General features: G+C 40.8%; 1 protein-coding gene across 1 annotated transcript in view; it reads left to right on the top strand.

The window, feature by feature from the left end:
• XYLT1 (xylosyltransferase 1) overlaps positions 1–21610 on the top strand; it is a 193141-nt gene that overhangs the window by 77816 nt on the left and 93715 nt on the right. The window contains exon 2 of the mRNA XM_051632422.1: positions 16440–16983. Within this exon, the coding sequence (XP_051488382.1) occupies positions 16440–16983 (544 nt within the window). The remainder of the gene's footprint in view (positions 1–16439; positions 16984–21610) is intronic.

Here is a 21610-nt window from a genome sequence, read left to right as displayed (position 1 = left end):
AATATGATCTGGAATTAAAAACTACTGCTTTGTAATAGCAATTAAAACATTCCATGAGTAACTAAATGCTACTTCTTAAAGACCTTTTTTAAAATTTATTTAATGAATATCAGACTGACAGTTAAGAGGGCTGGTGTTAAAAAACTTCCTGCCAATAGTTGTCGATTACTTTTTTCACGTCAGATAGTTGCCTCACAGTTGGGACACTTGATTCTGCCCTTTCCTGGCTAGTTGAGCTGTGTGCATGTCTGCCTTTTCACTCCTGCAGATGATGGGCATGCCATTGCCTTGCTCAGACTCATTTTTTATCAGACTTCATGCATGGTTTTTTCCTGGTGTTGGATGTTCTTAATTTCTCTATTCTCACTTGCTCTGCCCCCCCCGCAAATGCCCAGAAGAGCAGTGGAAGTAAATACATTTTTCTGTTCTCATTTCAGCTTGTTTCTTGAAACTTGGAGCCAATATCCATTTAGTTTGTATCTTTAGAGCTTCAGAAATTTCTATGCCAGTCATTTCACCAAACATACTTTAAAATATCTGGAGATATGTTGTAAAAAAATATTAGTTCCTTCTAGGAGATTGCATTAAAATATGAGCATTGCAAAGAATAATTAGCATTGCAATTAATCCAATTTCTCAGTATAGTTAAACGTATGTACTTAATTAACTTCTTTGCTTTCTGCCTACGCAATTTTATTGATTCTAGCTTTAAACTAAAAATTAAAATCAGCCCTATTTTACCACAGCAGTTGTTCTTTATTATTTAAAAAACAGTCCACAGTTGGCATCTTCAAAGGGACCAAGAACTGAATGATACTTCTGGATCACCCATAGAAGTGTGGTCTGTCCAGATGAGAGACAAGCAGCCGACGTTGTGCATTGGGTTGTATCCACTGTGCATGTACAGTCAGTCTTGATGCTGGCTGTTGGAGCTTTGATGGCTGTAGATTGCAGCCCATCATCTAGATTTGCTCTGAGTGCTGGAAGACTATTACGTACTTTCTGAGCAGGCCTGTCCTCTAACATGCTGGATCTGTGTGGGGATAATGTGGCTCGCCAGCAGTGAAAGGCTGACTTTCTCCTTTCTGTTGACTTCTGGGTAGGGACTGCCAGAATTTCACCTTGATCTGTAAAACCAACACTGAAGTGTTGGTCCCACTTACATGTGGGAACAGTCTTGTTGACTATATAGCTGGAGGAATTTGTATTTATAGTGTTGTGTAATGTTGTAACTGTCATTCCCTCTCTCTAGGGATAATTGATGGCATATAAGATGAATACGGGTTTTTTCAAGTACTCCTCCTGTCTTGCTGCAATATTCTGTGTCAGTGGGGACTTTTGGCTAACTAACACGTTTTTTCACAAAGAAGGAAGGAAAAAATAATTCAAGGGACTCATTACTTATTTTAATCACTTCCATAAAATTATCACAAACCGCTTGTTTACTGGAAGCAGCCCAGCTTATGTTTTGGGTCAGACAGTAAAGGAAGTTAATAATCTTATTGCTTTTTCCAATTCACTCATCTTAGAGACTTCCATACAAAGAGAAAGTGTTGCCTAATAGATTCCTATGTCTGCTCTTTTCGAATTTCTTTGAGCAACTCTAGAAGCCAGCAACAGTCCATATAGGTTTTAATAATAATTCAAAGTCTTTACTTTCAGAGGAACAGGAATTGAAAATAAACTGTCTGGGTCCTAGACAGAGCCTAACATTCTATCTGCTTGATAAAGGCTTTTGCTATTACAAAGGACAACAATTAATTAAACTAAATAAAGACAACAGCTCATTCTCTGCTTTCATCGCATACAAAATGCATCTTTTTATGTCAGTATTTACAGCAGGCTTCTGCTTGCATCACATATCTTCAAATCTACTCAACTAACCTAATTTGATGCTAGTAAAGAATAATAAAGGGCAACAATTTCAGATCCACTGACAATAATGCATAGTCATGCCTTTATAAGCGTTAGGAACCTAGAGCTTGTTTTCGTAGAGAAGCCTCCTGTATCACAAGTGCTGATCTCTGATACTGCCATGCTCTGAATTGCAATGTGGTACCTGCTGGGAAAGCTCATCTCCGGCTATTTGTTTCTTTCATGGCAGAGGTTTTTTTCCTCCTTCCTGTTTGCTGTTAAGCTCATTGCTGGGCTGCATTGGTATTCCAGCCAGCACAGTCTTGAGTAAACATTTCTGTGCCATCCTTCTTGTGCAAAGAGGCTTGCCCAGCATGGGGGCGGTGGAGAAGGAAGAGTGGGGGAGCTGGTAAAACCCTGTGTTTCAGCATCTTTCCCATGCTTTTTCTCCTTAAACTTCCTGGAGTTGAAAAAGTGAATCATATGCAACCTGTCATCACAAGAGGCTTTTCCAGAGAAGTGTTGAGGTGTCTGTGGATTTTCTAGGTTGCTTCCATGGGGATTGCTCTGCTGCCAGGCAGATATGCACAAAGACCTGCAATCTGGAAACTTGCTGAATTTGTTTCTTTCATAGCAGCGTTATGTCACTGAGAGGCAGTACGTAATCAGGCAAAGTAGGAGAATAATAGTCTTTTTTTCTTGCATATATGGAAAGCAAACAGCCAAAACCTGCAAAATGACAGTACTTTATCTGCATCCATCACAAAAGGTGTAAGTGTTGCTTTGCTATTGCTTCATGTAACGTTGTTGATATATCTGTCCATGCAAACAATGGATTGGAAACTGTTAGCTTCAAATCTGTCATAGCTCCCTTAGGCTGATTTCTGGCAGTGCTCTCATCTTTGCAGTTTATGCACCCTAGATAAGATTTCAGAGAAAGATTTTCTTCATGGCTGAAAGATGTCTTTGCCTTTCACCATATCAGAGTGCTTGTTGAGAGTTGATGAGTGCTGTAAAATCAAGAAAAAAAATCCAGATGACCAAAGAGCAGCTGATTAGAAAGGAAAGGTAGTAACTTCATTCTGCAAGTTCCACTCCCCGTTTAAATCCAGTTAAGGGGATATAATGCCACTGTTGTGTATTGGTAACATAATACTCCCACACAGCTTGTTTTGAACCAGTACTGATGCTGTAGAAGATGACTTGCCAAATTCTCAGGTAAATTTGATAAAATTTGTATAATATCTATTTGTAGACCCAAATTTTAAGTTTTCAGTCTCAATTTACATTCTTTTGCTGCTTTAGAATAAGGAGATATGAGGAAGATACAATCAAGAATTTCCTGACAGACAAGACCTGGTTTTCATTACTTGTTTTTTTTGTTTTGTTTTCCAAAGAAAATCTGACTACTGTAGAAGAGGCTGGTCTGTCAGACCTTCAGGTATGCATGCCTCTGCTGATGATTGAGTAAGCAAATTATTTTGTAATACAGCCCAAAGCTGCTATTTTGATTAAATATTTTATTAGCACTTGTTTATGGTTTCCTCAGTGGCAAGTGGACCACTGGGAGAACAAGAGGAGTATTCTGGGAAAAGTGCTGAGGGGTGCAAGTTGGTTACACCCTAAATGGGTCAGGGTTTCATGGTAGACATCCAAACCATAAGTTTAGTTCTTGGAAATTTTTAGGAATGGTAAATGCCACAGGTGGGGAGTTAGAATGGCAGATAGATGTAAGTACATATGAATATGACTGTAAGCAAGCAGGTGCTCTGCTACTGCATCTTGACAGTAATGCCATGGACTCAGTTGGGCTTATGTGGAAGACAACTTTGCTTTAAAACTGACCAGGATCATAGGATGAAGGACTGAGTATAAACTCTCAAACTTGCCCAAGAGTTAGGGAAGGCTCCTGAAGAGGGTCTGGAGAGCATTGAGAACCAAGGCCTGAGGAGAGGGTACTGCTTATGCTGGTGTGTTCTGCTGCTGTGTGACATTGTGTACCAGAGCCTGTCCCTGCACAGACACTGGGCTGTCAGTAAAGTAGCCATAACCATGTTGCAAAGGAAGACATTGCAGATTTTTTTGCATGCAAGAAGTTACTGAATTATGTGTCCACCAAGAATATAAAATCATAACAGGACTTTCCCCATGCTTTCAGAAGAAGCTGGTATATTTTCTTAAGGTCCCTGGGGTAAAGTTTATTTTAGATCACATGAAAAACTGCTGATTGTAAATAAACCTTTGGCATAGTTGCAGGGCAGGTGGTTGCCCTTCAGAAAGAAGTATTTTTGTGATGCACCAACATAATTATGTTAGTTAAAACAATGGAGTATATTGTGATTTGAGTTTTCTGCATGGGATACTCTATGAATTGTGACTAGCTAAGTTAACTTTATGCTGTGCTGTTGATCTAGTTCTGTCAGATGAGGATGTGTCTATGCTGGGATATGATCATTGACTGTGTGGAGTGATTCCTTGTTTCTGACATAATTGTAAGTGGGGAGTTAAGGAAATATGACTGTTGTTAAATGCAGTCTAATTACAAATCACTGATTTGACAGCATTGAGTTTACAGCATGAGTGAAAGGCAGCTATATATGGCTAAAGAAAGTAAGGCACTATACAGTCAGGTGTCTGTCTCAAATGTAGTTAGCATGCTTAGTGCAGTAAAGGTTTTGGTCTGAAAAATGGATATCCTTTCAAGTAAAGGTGGAGGCCAGTTGCCTGGAAAATGTTTTGATGGCTTCTAGTAATGCACATATTATATACAATCTTTACTGGAGCCAATAAAATGACAAGTTTTTGAACTTAAGGTGCATCTTTTTTCATGTCAGAAATCTGTATTCTGCTGCCTCTTTTAACTCCAAATTTCTGTTATGTTTCACTATGCTATTAAAACTGCTCATTTGTGTAGCTCTTACTAAGGTATTTTCAAGATCAGAGAATGCAGTACCACATAAGCAACCTTTGCTAAGGCTAGGTCCCAGGCTGAGTTTTCAGGAAGTCTGAACTGCTGACAGGAGAGATGAGGATGCAGGTGGAGGAGGCCATAATAATGTTCTTTGGCCTTTTCAATTTTTGTTTTATTAATATAACGTACTGATTTTGCAAAAGAACCTTCTGTGAAGATACAAAACCATTATCTAACAACTTATTTCCCAGCTTGCTTTGTTCTGGGTGTGGAAGTCTACCCTGTGACCAAAAGGACAAGACACCTTCCAGAGATATCATCTGCACTTAAACTTGCAATTTATAGAGAAAAGGTAGCTTTAAAAATCATCTCACAGCACTGGCTGGCACACATCCATGAACCTGTACAAATCATGCTGGTTTATATGGGCAGAAAATTTGCCTATTGGATGCAAACTAAATGTGAATTTCCCTGTTGCCCCTGTGCAGGGCTGCTGTGAGAAATGCACCTGCCTGCACCTGGTCACTGTTTTACTGTCCCCACAGGGACAAGCAAGACAGAGCTGTGCAGAAAGCTGTGGGGTGGCTCTGGAACCACTTGTGAGGACAGTGACCTTGAGGAAGTCTTTGGAGAAAGTAGAATAAAAAAGTCTTTCCACCTTGTCACCTCTCTCTGTGGAGGGGAGTGGGCGGAGGAGGGAAGAGTTGGTTAAACGTAATCTGTCCCTCATGGATAAAAATTAAATGGTAGAAGTAGCCTTTATCTTTCACCATCAAGAAGTGGTACCGGCTTCATTTGATGTATGATACAAGTGAACATTGCAAATGCATGAAATTGTCTGTTTGGCTCATTTTGACTGATGGGTACTTGGGCCCTGTGATCCAAACCTTGTGTAGCCATGTATCCAGCACTGGATACAGGCTCTCATCTGCAGTCACCCTGCAGTAAGTATGCAGATGGAAGTGTTTGTATGTCAGTGTCACCCAAAATGAGAGGAAACAGGAAGGCCTTTCATTCCTGCATGCTTGGTTCAAAGACTTCTGTTAGTGCTGGGCAGGTGAAAAAAAGATGTGAATGAATCTAGTTGTTTTAGCACTGCTCATTATTAATAGGCTTTGCTTTTCATGCTTGTTGTATTGTAATTCTGACTTAACAACATTTATCAGTAGAAGATCACTGCAGGGTCTTTAATGATTATAGTTGTTCAAGCTGATAGTCTGAGACTATTAAATAAGCTCCAATTACTTCCCATTTATTTGTGTTGTTTTTTCCCTCCAAGTAACAAAATGTAATCCTGAAGTTCATTATTATTCCTTGCATTGTATTAATCTAAATAGATTTTCTACCTAATTAAAGCTGAATAGGTTTGTGCTAAACTGACCATATTTTACAGGGATGTTTTCATTTTTCTGTGAGGGTGTCTTTGGTTTCTACCATCCATATTTTAATTATGTTTAATTTCTACAGCTGCCAGAGATCCTATTCTCTGTCTCAGCAATTCACCCTGGGCTGCTTGAGATTGTTTAGATTGGAGTTGGAATAGGCCTCCAGATGAATTTAGTTGGAATCTAGTTAATAACAAGTCACCAGGAAGCAATTTCAAGTGTTTACTACTGCTTTGAAAGATATACAGTGTATATAGGCTGAGTTTTGGATGAAAGAAGTAGAGAGAAAAGCAGAGGAATTAAATTCAGATTAGCTGTGTTTTTTATTGGGTGGGTTACTGAGAAGAAGAGGTAGGAAAAAAAAAAAAAAGGACAGTCTGGCTGGTAATGGCTACTCAGTGTGGTTATCATGTCCGTATTATCACCATTGAAATAATTGAGCTTTATGCCTGTATATATTTTGTGTTATTTTTTTATATACGGTCTCTCTGGGGCACCTTTGTCAAATAACGAAGCAGTACAATTTGGTGACAATTTAAAACACAGAACATGACATTTCATTTCAGTATTAGAATAACCATCAGGCATAACAGCTGCATAGATACACCACTCTTGACCTTGCCTGCTGAACTCCCTCTCCCACACTCCAAAAGATGCCTTTGTGCCATCCCAAGGCCTGTCCTCATGCGGCCACGGGTGTTGTGCAGTGCTATCCCCCGGGTGAAGCCTTCTCATCAAGAAGTGAGAATAGCACAGATAGCCCTAAGTCTGTTGAAAGTTGTGGGGCATTAGTTTCTACTGCTGATGTATGAAACTGCGTGTCTTTTCAAATGCTCTTTGAGGGTCCTGTTCTAGCACCACAAAATCATAGACGTTCATTTAAAAAGTCACTTAGATTACCTTTCCCTTGAGAAAGTTCTTACTTCTTTGTAAGCTTCTTCATGTCTGAACTCTTCTTTGAAAGGATTATAAAATCCACCGTCTCTTGGGAAGAAGCTGTAAGAGAATAAACCTCCAGGGTTTTCCTGAGCTTCCTCTGAAGCCACGTTTTACACTGTGAGGCCAGTTCTCCTTCATCTCTTTTCTAGTTTTGTGGTGAGTTCTGTTTAAAGATGTGGTTAAGCTGAAATGAATCCAGGAGGCTTAATAATGCTGGTAAATGTTTCAGGACAAAGTGAAAAGTCTTTTGAGGTTTTGTTCACCTGGGAATGGACTAACGTGTCATATTGCACAAGGGTGGGTTTCCTTGCCTGGACCAAGGCAGAGCCAACTCCCCTGCAAAGCAGAGACAGAAACTGTTACAATGTGTATCTGTGTAGGTATATGCAGCCAAAAAAGCCGGAATGAGCTCACGTTGATACTTCTGGGGGACTTGACTGGGAGAGACCTCTGCCAAGAGAAGGGCTGTGTGCCAGTTTTGCGTCGGTTAATGAGATCAACCATAATTTGAAAGGGAGCAATATGTGTAAAGTGGGGGCAGTTACTGGTTATAAACCAAGTTCTGTTACAGATTGAATAAATTTGACTGGTCTGTGGTGTCTCCCAGTCCTCAGAGTACAGATTTTTTTTGAAGTTTAAATTAGCAGGGAAAAAAAGTTGTCAATTTAAGAAATACTATGGATATGTGCTTTCACAGCTTCCTTGAGCAGTATTCCAAACTTTTTAATAACGAGATGAGCATTTTAAATTATTCTTAATACAGTATGGCTACTCCTGCAGTTACTGTGCTAAGCTGGAGCAAATGTAAAAACCTGTTTGAACTTGTGAGAGGTACAATATTGTTTTGCTCCCTAACATAAATCACTTCAAAAGTTAAGTCACAAGTTAGCAAGAAACAGAAAAACTGTTTTGAGGAGAGCAGCCAAAGTTTTGAAGCTATTTCAAGCCAGAACTTTCCTTAATGTACAAATGTTATATATGCAAAAATGAAAAAAAAAAAAAAAAAGCTAATTCTGTTAATGATATTTTTACAGTGCTGTTTCTGTGTTTTGGAACACACTGTTGAAGTAAAGAAAAAATAAAAATGGTAACATTTTTGGAAAGGAATGGAAAAGTGATTCTCCAAACAATCACTTCCCAATGCACATGTTCCAGTGTGGGATCCCCTGTGTCTGTGCACTTTGCAGTGTTCCATGTGCTCCTCTGCAGGCTTGAAGTGCAAGAGTAGCAACAATTATGGGCTAGCAGTGCCTGTAGGTTGTTAGTGCTGAACCCTGTAGGGCTCATGCTTTTTCAAGTTTTGGAATCCCCCCCCCCCTTTAACCAAAATGACTGTTTTTTCTCATAGTTTTTATATATAACAGGAAGGACTGTATTTGAAACAGTTATGTCTTCTGGCTTTACCAGCTGGCAAATTCGAACTAAATACATTTGTTTTCCCCTTTTGTATCTCCCTCTTTAATGTCAGACATAAAATAACTTAATATGTTTCTCACAAAATGTTTCTCATATGTCTTCAGCCACTGACAATTAAAGTACAATGTACTTACTACAGTGAAATGGAAAAACATATGGAAAATTCTAGCTACATTAACATCTGCTGTCTTTTCTCCATCTGCTGTCTTTGGCTGCACTTTTGTCCAAATCTGCCAAAAGTACTAGTTTTCCCGGGGTCTCGTGGCACATCAACCACGTCTTCACAATTCTTGGAAATTCACTATTTCTTGTTCATTTTGATGGCCTGGCAAGATGTCCACAACCCTGCAGCTGCATGACTACTTCACGCAGAGCAATGGTGGTTGTGTAGCTGGAAAGATATGGACATGGCCTGGCGGGTGACAATAGGGTGAGCACTATATCAGGAGTTGATTTCATATCAGCAGGGTCCTACTCTAACTGGGAAACCACCTCTTTGACCCAGTGCCCTTCTGAATCATTGAACTGAGTATCTGAAGGCTGTAGAAATTCGTGCTGTTGAGCAGAGGAGATGATACCTGCTGTGATGCTCAGCCTCTGGACCACAGTGGCTACAGCACACAGGGTAGGTGCCTGAAGCTCCTGCAGAGCCAGCAGTGTGTCAGCCTTGCACACTCAGTCATCCTGGGGAATGGGCTTGCTTGGTCTGACAGTGGGAAGGGAGAGGGAATCTAACCCATTCTTCTGCCTGGCTCAGCAATTCTTTGCTCTGTCTTTTTTTAAATTATTATTATTTATTTTCATTCAGAGAGTGACCTTCTAGATGCAACCAGCAGAAGAGTGAGCATTTAGACAATTCCAGGCAAATGCCCTGTGGTTTTACTTCACAGTGATGGGGAAAGATGGTTTTTCTTGGACTCTTGAGGAAATAGAGAATGGAATGAAGCTGCTTCCCATGACGGGCTCAGTAACCAGCTGTGGGGCTTAAGCTGCTGTGCTGCATAGTTTGGCAGCCTGCAGCTGCTTGTGGAATGGGTGGCCTGAAGAAGTTTCTTTGGCCATGTGCCAAAGGAGAGGGGTACCCATCTGTTTCAAAAAAAGGGGGTGAAATTGGATTTTTGAGCCCACTGGAGCATGAGGAGTATTTATAATTTCTGCTTCTGTTCTGAAGGCCATAATGTAACATTTGTAGTTCTGCTAGGGGGAAAGGTTTTTATTTCAACTAAGAAACAGCCCTCAAATATGCAAAGGTTCACGCAGAAATAAAAAGATTTCGGCCAGCTGCAGCCCTTGCTTGTAGAGATGCCATCCTTTGACTCCTCTGGCATTTGGAAGGTATAATTATTGAATAATTAACAAGCATTATAAAATAATATGTCACAGAGCTGTAATTAATATTGAACAGAAACTTGTTTTAATTGTCTTCCCATAGTGCTGTTTAAATTCTTCTTGGTCACAGGACAGGTAAAATAGATGGCCCTATAAAAACTGATGGGGTCTTTTTGAAGTGTTGATGTATGATGCAAATATTGAAGCTGTTCATCTCCTCAAGCTGTGCACTTGTTTGGAGCCTGCAGTGGCACAGCTCACCCCATCAAAGTGACCAGTGTCTGCACCTCAGACATGCGATCCTGCATGACTCCTCAGTGATTGCATATTTTTACATGTGATCAGTAATTGTTAGGTATTTAATTATGTGACAAGAGGAAAAAATCTATTTTTTTTATAATACAGGATTTTATTTATATCTGGCCTTTAAGGCCAGCATGGCCAGTACTTTGTATTTACAGGAAGGTCTGTGTGTTTTGTTGTTGCTCAGTGTGCACATATGCATATTTCTGGTTTGTTGTGCTGTGTCTTTAAGGTACCAAGCTTTGCAAGGGAAAGAACATGATAATATGTTCTCAGTGCATAAAGACAGCAAATTCCTCCGTGCTGGGGAGAAAATCAGTTGTGCCAGATAAACTGAAATTGTGAACGTTTGCCACTCAGGGACTGATTGCACATGGTCCATCCATCTGTGTGGTATTTATAGGACTTCCTTGATGCAAAAGTTACACAATGAATTACTTTTCCTGAGAAGGGAGCAGTTTCTTATTGCTCTGCACAATGCAATGAAGTTGCATCACAGATGCAGATGAACACAGGCTCTTACTGTGTGCCTTTGTGATCTGAATAGGGTTTTCTTTAACTTTTCTTACAAAGCCTCTACAATAGGAGCCATCTTGTGGCACTGGATTTCCCCAGGTGTGTAGTGAGTGTCTCACCTGTGTGGTATGGGCTTTTCCCTTCATTTGGTGTCTTGGACCCTCAGCCACACAAAGTCTGTCTGCAGAGCTGGTGCGCCTTGGCCTGCTGACATTTGTCTCTACAGATTTATATGCACATTAGGTTATCTCTAGGTAGATTAGGTAAATTCAGAATTGGTCTGCTGTTAGCTTTTTTGCATATTGCAAAAATTAACAGTCATACTGTCTAATCCTGGCTGTTGGTGGCACCCCTTCCACCAGTGGCCTGAAGCTATGCGGGTCAGTTCCTAATGGCTTTGTAGTGTGTTCCCTAGTCTTGTGGCAGGATACCCCACAGAGAAAGTGCTGGTATGTTGGTTTTTCCTTGATCAGTATGGCAGCCATAGTCTTTCACCTCCTGCCTTTTAGCGCATAGGACGCAGAACCATACCTGAAAGATTACAGGAGAATTTGTGACTTAGATTTTCTCAACTGGACAAACCCAAATGTACATTTGTACTTGAATGTAGTTAACTTAGAGGCAAATATATACAATCAATGCAAGTGAAAAATGTGTGGAGAAAGGCACTCTACAGGTATGTAAACTACCTGGGATCTGGCTGAGAGGGTGTGTGTTGTAGTTGCTAAAGCCTTTGAGCTTTTCAGCAATTTGTCATTAAAATCCATTCATCATTACAGATGGCTGTAAAGTTATTCCAAATTCTCTGCATTGATGCTAGGTACAGGAAGTCACAGCTGCTGTTGCATCTGCAGTGGGGGTTACAGCATCAGTTTATTCCATGGTCGTCTTGGCAGATTGCAAAGGCTCAGCCTTCTTCTCCACAGGATCCTGGGCTTTCCCTTCTGGGATAGGTGGGACTTCAAATTCAATCAAGCTCACAGTACCTGAGCCCTAGACCCTCAACAACCATAGATACGGTTGCTAATACATCAAAGAGCTTAGATTTAGTGTGAAAGATTTTAATAAAACACACTGACGGTGGGGTTTGGAACATTAACCCCTATGTCTTCAACAAGGAGCAGAATTTGGAGCAGAATTCAAACTCTTGCATTACATGCAATGCCTCTGAGCTTAAAATGGGGGGTTTTTGTGTTAACATTGTATTATTATTCTTAGCATCAGTGGCAATCAGTATGTAATGGGCAATGATCTCATGCACTCTCCTGGGTACAGATTGTTCTTTCCCAGTTTGGGAGTATTTGCTTGTTATTGTTGAATTGCCTTGTGCACACATGCAGAAGAAGCCCCACAGTCATTTAAACAGTCCCTGCCTGGGCTCTCACCATTGAGTACTTGGCAGTTAACCTCTCCGTGTATCTTCTGAGGATCAGATAAAGTTAAGCTGAAAATTTCTGTTTCTGGGATTCCTTCTCTCAGGCCTGTGTTCTGTGATTGATGTCCACAGTGTCACAATTGGGCTTTGAAATATGGGGCTACAAAGTGATGAAAAAGCCTCCAAAAATTTATCTTTAAAGGCTGTAAACAGAGTTGGTTTTTAAAATGTAGGAAAAAAATGATTCTGCCCTTCTCTGCAAGAGTGAAGTGGCTTCAGTTGGTGTCAGAAGCAGCAGTGGGGTCAGTACTGACCTACAAACCCAAACCCCTGTGGAAAGGGTGTGCCACTTTGGCTGTCAGTCCCCAGAGGGAGGCCTTGTCACTCTGGGTCTGCTGGAGAAGCACACATAGGATCACACAGAAAGGGAGTGTTTTGCCAGGAGTGTGGTGGAAACACAGTTGAAATACATGCTCTTGGGTGGCATGTGTTGGGTTTGAGACCTGTAACATTGGGTAATTTTTAAATTTAGCCTCCCAAATGAGCTGGATTTGGATATAGCATCTTCTGATCTATGTTTGTTGTAAAGAGAGAATTACTCTATTGCAAAGACTGAAGTGTGGTGCTTTCCGTAACTTCTTTGTGTGTTCTGTGGTTGAGATTATGTCTATACAGCAACCAAAAACCAGACTGTTTGTTTGAAAATACTGCTTTCATCTTTGATTGTAGATACATACAGGCTGTATTTATACATTCTCCGCTTCTAATTTGGTCCTAGTATAACCTTCCATTTTTTTCAGTGTATTTAATGTGATTTGAAAGCACAAAGCTAAGAAGATGCTTCTAACAAATAGCTAGAAAAAAGCTGAAAAAGGTGATGTTTGAAACAGCAAACTTGCTGATGTACTCCCATGGTACTGTCAGAAGCAGGAACTCCTTGTTTCAAAATCATCTTTATCCAAGATGTCTGGACTTGAATGTCTTAGACATCCATGGCAAATAAGCCTGCAATTAATCCAGCACCATAAAAATTAAATATTGTGAAGCAAGTAAAACCATCCTGCTGTAGCCAGCTGAAAACCAGATGAACTGTTTTTATCTGTATCCCTGAACTTCCTGAATGAACACAGTTTACTGTCAGCAGCTGCTGCTGTTTTAAGCTCAGAGTGCTGAGCTTCATTTCCCCTCCAATGCAAACATATGCATCTTCTGCTGTCATGTATGGATCCTGTCTTGAAATCATTATACCATAAAAATTGCACTTGATTTTGGTGAAAGTTACTGTGAGAGAGAGATGCAGATTAGAGGTGGATGCAGATTTCTGGTTATGTGGCATTTAACACATCAGCAGGTGTGGGATCATGTGAGGCTGGAATTTGGCTGTCCAACTGTGGTGTTTGTTATGTGTGCTTAATTTTCAAACTTAGTCTATAGCTCTTGGTTGGTACAGTTGTTCTACAGACTGTGCTTTATTTTTAGTCCTTTTGTCCTGCTCACATCTCTGCAGACACTGGGTGTCCTGCGAGGTAGGGAGTTTTAGTGGTGTTTGCTGTCCCGGTGGGCAAGGAGGAGTTACAGCTGAGCTTAGCTTTGTGTCTGCCTTTGAAGCATTTAAAATTTGACTTTTCAAATCCCAGCATGTAGACTTGGAAAAGCATTTCCCAGAGGGGTGCAAAGCACTTGAAGGAGGAAAGCAGTTTAAAGAGGTAAACCATATCCCAGTAAATCTGCTGTTTACTTTGCTTTTTTCTCTTGAGGTTCCATCACAGCTTTCTACCCCTTTCCACAAGCTTAGTGCATCCCCTGGGTGAGAAGGCTCTGCTGAAACACCCGGAGCTGCAGCCGCTCTCGGGGCAGCTGCGCAAATCATAGGCACAGGGTAGTAAAATGAAGGGTGAAGATCCTGAATGAAACATCACATAAGTATCATGTCAGATGTTATTTTAAACAGTAATGGGCCTGCACCTCATGCTTTGAGGCTTTGTTAAGCTACAGAGAGGTTTGGATGGGGCAGGAGGGCAAGGCGTGGGGCAGGCCTTCACGCTCCTTAGGACATGGCAGGGGGAGTGCCTGTTGCTCTGCTTCAGGCACATCTCTTGTTTGTGAGTAGTAAGAAGTACCACGAAAAACCAACAGTGAATAACCCCTCTTCCCTCCCTCGCTATATCAACTTGCCGTTTGCTGTGCAGATTAGGAATTTTTATATATATATATATATATATATATATATATGTATATTTTAGCTTAAAGACAAAACTAGTTTAGCAAGAGTCAGACTCTGAGAGGGAATATTGCCAAGATTCACAGAATTATCGTGTCATGGCATTGCCTTTAGAAGAAAGAGTGAAGTGAAGAACTTTTTTTTACCATTGCAGTTAGGTGTTTTGGCCCTAAGTTGCAGCATGGTGAAATGCTACAGTTACCAATAAAAAGGGCTTTAAACTGTACTAATGATAAAAACTAATGATAGAGTTGCATTGTGGTTTTGTGGGGTGGTGTCCCTGTCACTCTGTACACTGCTGCTGTTGCAGCCCAACAAATAAAGTGCAAATTTGCTCTTTCATCATTTTTTTCATATTCTACATACTTAACCTGTTGAAATTTGACTGCTTATAAAGAATAGCTCAGGCTGTGTTTGGGATATTAAAAGTATATTAATAGTATTAATAGCATCTTAGATGCCTCTTATATTTGAGTTCTGTATAAATGAGGCACAAGACAGTTGAAAGCGACATGAGAAAACCTGGGTGACCAGCTGTGGTTATGGATTGCATCACCTGCATAGATTTACTTCAACCCTTTTGCTGTCTCATTTAGTTATTCTCATTTTTACATCCAGAAATCTGCAGCTCCAGATAGCTCTGAGTGTTCCTCCCTACACTCGGGGCTTGTACAATGTCCTGCTGTCAAAAAGGGAACAGTATATATGTGTTAAAGGGTAATGGCAGTGTGTTGTGATTCTTTGTGGTTAGTGTAATTTAGATTAGGCATATAGCTGTATACATACATATATATATATAAGCATATGAACATAGCTATATAATACATGTATGTGCACAGAGTGCAGGGCATCTTGTTAATTATTTTATAAGGAAAAAAGGTATATTCTGGCACTAGCTTACAAGAAATGTGACAGCACAACGAGTGAAGTTTCTGAGCTATTTCACATATATAGAAATCCAAATGCATTAAAATAAAGCAAGTCAAAATACTCAAGTGGTATAACTAAGCTGAGGTTTTAGAGTTGGCTGAAAAGCAAAGGGAACAAGACAACCATTGAACTTCTGAAGTCTAGGAGCAGTGGCACCTCAGTGGAGAGGTAAATAAGCTTTACATTTGCCTCACTATTTGCAATTTGCTGCTGCATTTGGAGTGGTCTTTTTCTTTGAGGGTACTTTGGAGATAGAGGCTAAGTGAAGAGAGCTGGGTTCTGAAAGTAATTGTGGTTTTTTTTAGTTGTGTCATTCATGAGAACGAGGACTGTCTTGAAACTCCTTTTCATTTGTTTTGTTTTCTCTTTGGTGTTTTAAACTTGCTCTGCTGTTGATGGGCTAAGATGAGTTTCTGTGATAATAGGTGGAGGCAGGGGTGGAATTGTGAAGCAAAGAGTTGTTCTACAGCATATTTTACATGGTCTATTCCTTTTCCTTAGTATAGTATATTTTAAATGTTGCAGCTTTATGTATGTGTATTTATCGAAGTGTGCCCAACATGGAGAAGAGAAACATGGTGGTTAAGAGCTGACATTTAAGCCTGACTCTGACCTTTCCAAGGTGCCTGAGCATCTGCAGCTCCTCAGCCTCTCACACAGGGCTTGTTGCTGCCACAGCTTCCTGTCTATGGCAAGGCTGCAGTGTACCTCATCGGAGACACTTCTCCAAAGCTTTATTGTGTTGAAGCTTAAAAGAAAAATTTTAAAAAAATAGAAAGTTTTGGTTCATAGCAAAGTTACTTCACTGAAAGCAAGCTTGGTCTGTAAAGTTGTGTGGTGCTTTCTTCAGAGGAATAAGGCAGTTCCTGGGGATGCCCAACTGCAGTCATTAACGCAAGGAATGAAGGAAAGCGTTAAAGGACCTTCTCTTGCTCCATTGAAAACTGTGTCAGTTTTGCCATTGATTTTTAATGATTTCAGGTTAAAGTCTCCAGTTAATAATTGTTCACAACCCTGTATAAAACCTCTCTACTCCATCTCAGATGAGGATTGGACTCTGGCTCAATGATGAAGGGGGTGCAGGTGATGGTTGTCTGCACCAGTTGGGCAGCTCAGGGGCCTCTCTCAGCTCTGTCTGTTATGAACCCTAAGATGGGGATTTTTTGCAGTATGTTGGATTGTAATTGCTTTATGTTCTCGTGTAAGAAATGATGTGACTATTTTTAGTAAGATGAGTATAATTTTTCTCCCCATTTATAGGATGGCTATTTTTCCCACCGACCGAAAGAGAAAACACGAACAGACAGCAATAATGAAAATTCAGTCCCCAAGGACTTTGAAAATATTGATAACAGTAACTTTGCTCCCAGGACTCAGAGGCAAAATCACCAGTCTGAGCTGGTGAAAAAACCCCTTAGTAAGCAAAAGGAGCACTTGAGAAAGAAACTGGAAGAGGAGAAAATGAAGGAGAACTTGCTGCTAGGAAAGAACTCCAATGAGGTGGTGCAATTCAGTGATCACCCCGGAAAAAACAGCAGCAGCAGCAGCAACAACAACAACAACAACAATTTGAAGGAGATTCACAGGTCTCCCAGACAGCATCATTTAAAAAAAGTTGGAAACAGCTCCCCTGAACTGAAATACGACCAACCACCGAAGTGTGAGGTAACAGGCAAAGAGGCAATTTCAGCCATGTCCCGGTCTAAAACTAAGCAGTGTCAGCAGGAGATTGCAGACGTGTATTGTCAGCACAAGCATGGAAAGCTGATGCCAGAGAAGGTGACGCGTTTCTGTACACTGGAGGGTAAGTTGGTGAAGGAGAAATAACCTGGTATCTTGGGGGAAGGATTCTTTATAACTGAAATGGTCTTCTGATGACAAAAAATGCCTTTATTGCAGGAGTGTATAATGTACTTAGTCTGTAAAATTAAGGGAGGTTTTGAGGATGTTTTAAACAGGGGAGATACATGGATGTCACTAGATCCTTGGCAGAGTCCTATAGAATATCTCTTAACTTCTTCCAGGACTTTATTACATTATGTAATCTAGGTATTCAGCTGCTTCTCCTGTTTCTTTTAGTTCTTAATCTAGAGACATGGAGAAACCTAGTTGAAGTCTTAGTATTCTGTACAGTTGTTTGCTTTTTTGGAGATCAGGGAACAGCCTTGGTGAATTTTAGTGTCTTATGCTAACCAGTAAAGGAGTAGCATTGCTTTTATGGCCATATGGCCATTGTTCTGGCACAGTGGAGTCCTAGCTAATAACCAGGAATGCTGATCCTTTTGATAACCCAGATAATTAACAAAAGTATAATATATAAAAAAAATTCCAAAAGCATGGGAAAGAAGTCAAATTTTGCGGCTCACTTCTATTTTTAGTGTTCATCAATCAGCAAAAGTAATTTCCAAAATCACTGTTGTATAGAGTTAGTTACTTCTGGCCGCCCCAGCCAAGCTTTGATCTGTTGCTTTTCGTGTCTCCATGCAGTCAGATACATGAGATATCTCTCAGCTTGCTGTCCGTTTGCATCTGTGAGCTGACCTTTTCTGACTTTTCAAGAAGAGTTCTTCATGTGCCACCATTCATTTAGCTTTAAGTTTCCCATACACTAAAGTGCTTTTTATTTCATGCCTTTTTCTTTTTTTAATCATTGATCAGTTGATCAAAGTAGATATTGATCAAAGAACAGCATTATCCTCAACAGCACTTGTTTATGCAGCAGTTCAAAGTCCCCATCCTGTAATTGACACTTTGGCCTGTGCATGTAAGGATATGCTGATGTTTGTGTCTGAGCTGAAAGTGCAGAAAAGCTTTGACAAACCATATAATAGATCTTGCTTTGAGATGGTACAGTAGACATGGTGAGCCATGGGGATTAGGTGATGTTTAGTGTCTTTCATTAGGAATATTTAGTTACATCCTCCAGCCCCCATGGTTTACTTGTTAATTGTGCCATCCCAAAGCAGTGGTTACTGTTGGGTGGTTTCACTAGGAGAGGGAGGAGGATCCATGTTCTTACTGCCTAAATTAGGAGGCTAAACTCCCTGTGCAGGTAGTGGAAGAAAGGAGGTGTCACAGAGGATGTTTCCAAACAAAAGAATCTCTCTGTAATAGGAAATTTAGGCTTTTAATGTAGATGGTGCTTATTACCAGGATGAATGTTGTGAGTACCCCATTTCCCACCCCAGTGCATCTGTGATTGGTGGGGTTTTTCTGTTTAGTTGGTTTTTACTATGTTTTTTCTGCCTTTCTTACCATAGTAGTACTCAAAATGGTTAGGCTGAGTGAGCAAACATTGGAGATAAATAGTTAATGGAGCATGCAAAAGACTTGGTGTTCAGTGGGAATCAGAGAGGGACTGCAAAGGCAGCGCAGGTTGTAGGAAGATAGAAGAACAGTAGCAAGATGAGAGGTCAGTGACAGGCTGAGTATCAGTGAATACCCCTGGCTGCCCTTTAGATCCCATTGGGCTGCCACTGGTGGAATCCACTGTGATAAACATGTCCTTAGTATCCTTCCCTCTTCCCCCCTAATGACGGGAGAGTCATTTCTGGTCTGTGAGAAAGCTGATGGAGGTCAGCATCTTGCAGACACTGTCCTACAAGTTTTGGGATCAAGAATATGTCTTAGTAATGTCATTGATGGTATATAACTTGTGCAGGGTAAATGCATCACATGTACAAATATGCAAGGGATATCCTGGAGAGACCTGGAAGTTGGATTGTCATTTGTGTGGCTGCACATGGCAGCTGGGTGTGATTTTGCACACACCCATGATTCCATTCCCTGCCTGGCAATCTGTCTCCCAAGAATGGAGGGTGATTTTCCAGAAGTTTTAAACAACTGTCATTCTTTTAAAAATGGCTTCTCAAGTAGTATTTATTGCTTCTTTTATAAATACAGAATTTATCTCAGATGCCCAGGAGTCAGCATAGTATAGTGGTCTTAGAAGCAAGAACAGTGTCACCTTTCAGCATATGTGTACATTACACACTGGGATAAATGCTTCCTTTGTAATAAGACTTAGCAAAACATTCAGGAAAGCTGGGAGCTACAACCCATGACTAGAAAAATTGAGAAGTTACCCAAATGTGGTTTTATTGTAAAATACGCATTAATTTAGTACCAACTCGTGAGGTATGGATATACACCACATTAAAAAATTAAGTGTTAAAAATACTATGGCTACAATTTTTAGATTTGCAGTGCTGAAGTTTCATTTAGATTTTTTTTTTAGGCAGTGATGCTTGTTTAAAAGAATAATTGAGGGATGCCTTAACTTAGCCAGATGGATCCTTGTGGAAAATGTTGACTTTTCTTTGCCTCAAGGTTATTTCCTCCTGCCCATGCTGACAGCTGAAGTTAACCACTTCAACAGTCAGATTTTCTTGGTAGAAAATCTGGACATCCTGTGTTACATGCAGGGTTGCTCTAGAGCAGATCTGGAAGCTTTGCTGTGGGGAAGTGATAGCAGCATACTGAAGAGGACACAAGTTTCTTACGCAGGAGGTGCCAATGCACAAGCAGATTGTGTTGGGACATTAGACCTATGGTGGAGATCTAGATTTCGAAGTCACATCTCAAATGTCTGGATAACAGACAAGAAGGAACCCCAAAATTGAAGGTGCCCAGTGCCTACCTGAATGCCTTATTTGTATTTAATTTGGTAGGGCCCTTAAATTTTACAGCCCTGTTAAATGTATGTTGCCTAAGTTTGTGTGTTGTGGTCTCAGATCTCCCCTCCCCACTGCAAAACAAAAATACTACCGCTGTTCATTCATGTACTGGCTCTATATCCTCATCAAAGGTGTCTTCACCAACTCTAGAGGTCCTTTAAAGGTGTTGAACTTGGTTAGGAGAGATTTGTGAAGCACTGACCATCGGCTTTTGAGGTTATAAGACACCCCATTGTTAGGATTGCTGGTAGGGGGAGGTCTGGGTACAGGTTTTGCCAGTTTATGCATTAAAAAAAGGTACATGCTGTTTGTCAGCCAAAGTCAGACATCCAGGGACTGAGTCTATGTGTTCAGCATATGAGTGCTATTCACTTCCATTTGGTTTGAAAAAAGGTTTCCCGTCTATTTTCAGCAGAGCTTTTAAGTATTTATGCATTGGAACAGCACATTCATCCATTATTCCACCATATTAACATGTTCCCAGTGCTGTGGTTTCCATTGAGATGTCATCCAGTATTTAATCCCCTTGGATCCTGTCTCAGCTGCTCAAAACCACAAAGTTGCTAAGTGTAGCTATCAATCATGGACATGACTCCATCCAGCTGGATTGTCATAAGTGTTAAGTGATATATTCACTTGAATGGTTATTGACGGGAACAGGATCTTACAAGCTGTTTCTTTAAGTATTTTATTGTTTCCAGAGGCAACAGGCAAAGGAGTTGAATATAACTATCTTCAGTGTATAAAACAAAAGACTTGCTAAAACCAAGAGCACCATGCTTACTACCTGTTTGACATGCAGACATTATTTATGTGAGAACAAGAGGACACAAGCTGCAATCCTTCTTAGGACATTGTGGAGAGACAACACTGCTGAAGCAGCAAAATGAGACAGGGCAACTTTACTGGCTACCTGACTCGCAGAACATGTGAGCCAGCATTTCCCAGCAAGCTGGTACTGAAAACAGGGCACAAATGCTACAGAACATGTAGGTGGAGCTTTATCCAAAGTCATGGCTGAGAGGAGGGCAACAAGCAGCTTGCAACTCTCTGTTCACTCAGAAGGGAATGTTTGGAATTTATGTGTTTCGAGGGAAATGCAGACTAGGGGAAAAGTAGGCTCAGCACAAGGTTACATGAGGACAGGGCAAATCCAGCCCTGTGCAGGTTGGAGAGAGGGTATAGAGAGACAACCTTTTGGAGAGTTAGCTTCTCCTCAGGAGACCTGATGGGGAGAACTGCAACCTGTGGACAATGTAATATGTTTCTTTGCTGGGACCACCTCCAGCCTGGTCCTTTACAGGCTGGACTAGAGGCACTGATTCCTCTGGTATGCCAGACTTGCTACTGCTTAACAAAGCTGTTGGTGGACCTGGACCAGCTGCCTCCCTTCCTTTTCTGTCATCATACATGGCTCTCCTCTTGTCCAGAGGCACTGAGACGAAGCAGAACTTTCAATGGGAATTCTTGGCTCTAAAATAAGATTCCCTTTGTACCTAGATAAATTCCTCTTTGACAAAGCACAGGATGACCTGATCTGTGCCACTTTCCCCCAGCAGAACCCCTTATGGCTGCAGGCAGGAGTACACTTTAGAATGGCTGCTGTGACCCTGACTGCTGAGATTGCTGTCCTGATTATTGGGCACCAATGCATTACAGAACTCCACATTTCAACATGCGTATTAAAGCTGTGATGACTTCTTGCAGTGTTCACTCTGTGATGAAAAAAGCCCAGCTTCTGACCTACTGGCTGGA

Source organism: Apus apus, chromosome 14 (assembly GCF_020740795.1).
Source record: "Apus apus isolate bApuApu2 chromosome 14, bApuApu2.pri.cur, whole genome shotgun sequence".
Classification (NCBI taxonomy): Eukaryota; Metazoa; Chordata; class Aves; order Apodiformes; family Apodidae; genus Apus; species Apus apus.
The sequence above is the reverse complement of the archived record's forward strand: the minus strand, read 5'-3'. Positions and strand labels throughout refer to the sequence as shown.